This window comes from Tupaia chinensis, unplaced genomic scaffold, assembly GCF_000334495.1.
Source record: "Tupaia chinensis unplaced genomic scaffold, TupChi_1.0 Scaffold000060_1, whole genome shotgun sequence".
NCBI lineage: Eukaryota > Metazoa > Chordata > Mammalia > Scandentia > Tupaiidae > Tupaia > Tupaia belangeri.
The window spans coordinates 2679957-2681989 of NW_006159518.1; the positions used below are offsets into that span (position 1 = coordinate 2679957).

The 2033-nt window shown below is 35.8% G+C and overlaps 1 protein-coding gene across 1 annotated transcript in view; it reads right to left on the minus strand.

Moving 5' to 3' along the window:
* The window catches only part of DNAJC1 (DnaJ heat shock protein family (Hsp40) member C1), a gene marked incomplete at its 5' end in the record, with an annotated part of 214976 nt that overhangs the window by 89059 nt on the left and 123884 nt on the right, over nucleotides 1–2033 (minus strand). Inside the window, one exon of the mRNA XM_006141626.1 lies at nucleotides 136–226. Coding sequence (XP_006141688.1) covers nucleotides 136–226 — 91 coding nt within the window. The remainder of the gene's footprint in view (nucleotides 1–135; nucleotides 227–2033) is intronic.

Below are 2033 nucleotides of genomic sequence, written 5' to 3' on the forward strand. Positions count from 1 at the left end.
AACTCCCACTCGTAGGTTAGCTATCTTCTAATAGTAAACTTGTATCAAATCCTCTAAAAATTATCTACTTCATTTTTTAATTTCAGAAGTTATATATGATATTGTGAACAGAGTAAGACAATGTTTAAAACTCACTTTGAAGTGTTTCAAGTTCAGTTCTAGCCAGTGCATCTTCCTTTTCCTTCAATCTTGTTTCTCTGTATTTAGCGTAAAATTGCCCGGCATCCTTAAAAAAAGAAGTTATAGATAAATTAATATAAATTTCTTTCACAGTATTTCCCAGATAACTCAATTTTAAAGTAGTATATTCATTTTACAAGTAGCTTTTCTTTTTGCTTATGCTTTCAAATTTTATGATGAATAGAAAATATTGAAAACATTTCTCTATGATTTCTCTCTTCTGAAGAGCTAAGGCCAGACACTACATGAGTGTAAATTATTTTCTCTCAGATATGAAAAAAGAGATCCTTTTCCTGTTTTTTCCCCATTATATGATAGTTTCTAAATATTGTACTACTGTATAGACAGTAGAAAAACTTATTTCCTGAACTAAATTATATAGCATAGTGTTATTGTGAATAACAAAATTGTGATGTTATTTTCATCTTAGTCCCTTAAACACCAATAGATTTACAAATTATATGCAAATAACAAAAAATTATTACATGCAAATCTAATTACAAAATTTAAATGATCATATTGATATAAGTGAAAGCTGTAACTCCTCTGTCCACCACCCTTAGAAACCAGTATAAAACAGGTGCCATGGATGACCGAAGTAGACATATGGTATACAAGCACTTAGGAGTTAAGATATAGTGACACGGAGCCAGCAGGTGGCATGGTAGTTAAGGCGCTGGACTCCCACCTGGACAACTCAGTGGTTTGAGTCCCTCGAGTTCTGCGTGGTTCAAAGCCTGAATATCACACCAGATATGTGTGTGTGTGTGCGTGCCCAAAATTCCGATAGGAGAAAGGAGAAGGGATTGCACCATGGCCATCTTCCTGGGTGTGTGCGTATATGTGTGTGATTTCTCACTTTCCCTCTCTCCCTATCGCTCTCTGGTGAGTGCACACACCCTATAGCAACGACAACAAAAGACACAGTGGCACATAGGTAACACTTTAACAGGATACTAAAGAAAAATACTAGGCCTTAAATAATAACAGACATGAAAATTAACAAGTTGCTGCTGTAGGCATATGATGATCCTGACAATGAAAAACTCAAAGCACATCATTTCGCACACTCTTGACTCAAACTTCATATATTCTATATAGCAATACCACTTGAAGCTGCCAGGCCGCACTATGCTTCTTTATTTTTGCACTTGTTTTGTCCTCTATTTTGTTCCCTCGGCTTTTTTTCTGACAAACTCCTGTTCATCCTTGAAAACCTATGCAAACACCACCTCCTTTGCAAGTTTCTGACCTCCAGTAGAGTGATTCTCTCCTGTACACTACTTCTGTACCTAAATACTCCTCTGCATCAGGTGACGTTATTTCCTAGATGATGAGAAATTTGAGATAGGTGTACTGGTAAGCCAAGAGCATGGTATCTGGCATAAAGGAGGCACTAGGTGTTTATTGAGCTGAGCTAGACTGAAATACATGAGAAATCTAATAAAGAAAGAAACAAAAGGGCTTTGATGACTCTCTGATATGGAATAAGAAAAAAGGGCTATCAACAATAGTTCAAGACTAATGTTCCTAGACTGTAATTTTCCTAGAGCAGATAAAGCATAAATCCATTCAGGAAAGTTTAATTTCTGCAGGAAATAAAGGATCAAAATCAAAATGAGTCTTTGACATTGCCCTGATTCAGAAGTAAATACATCAAAATGTAAACCCTAGATTGGAACTGTCCCTTTTCATCTGTGACTGTGTCCAAGTTAAAGCTTTCTCTTGGGGTCTGTGTCTCTTGGGGTTATGTTAGAACACTCTCACCTAGTAAAGAATTAGAGAAATAACAGGATATTCCTGAATTCATTGTATTAGTATAATAAAGATGTATCTCTTATTCTTTCCATTCC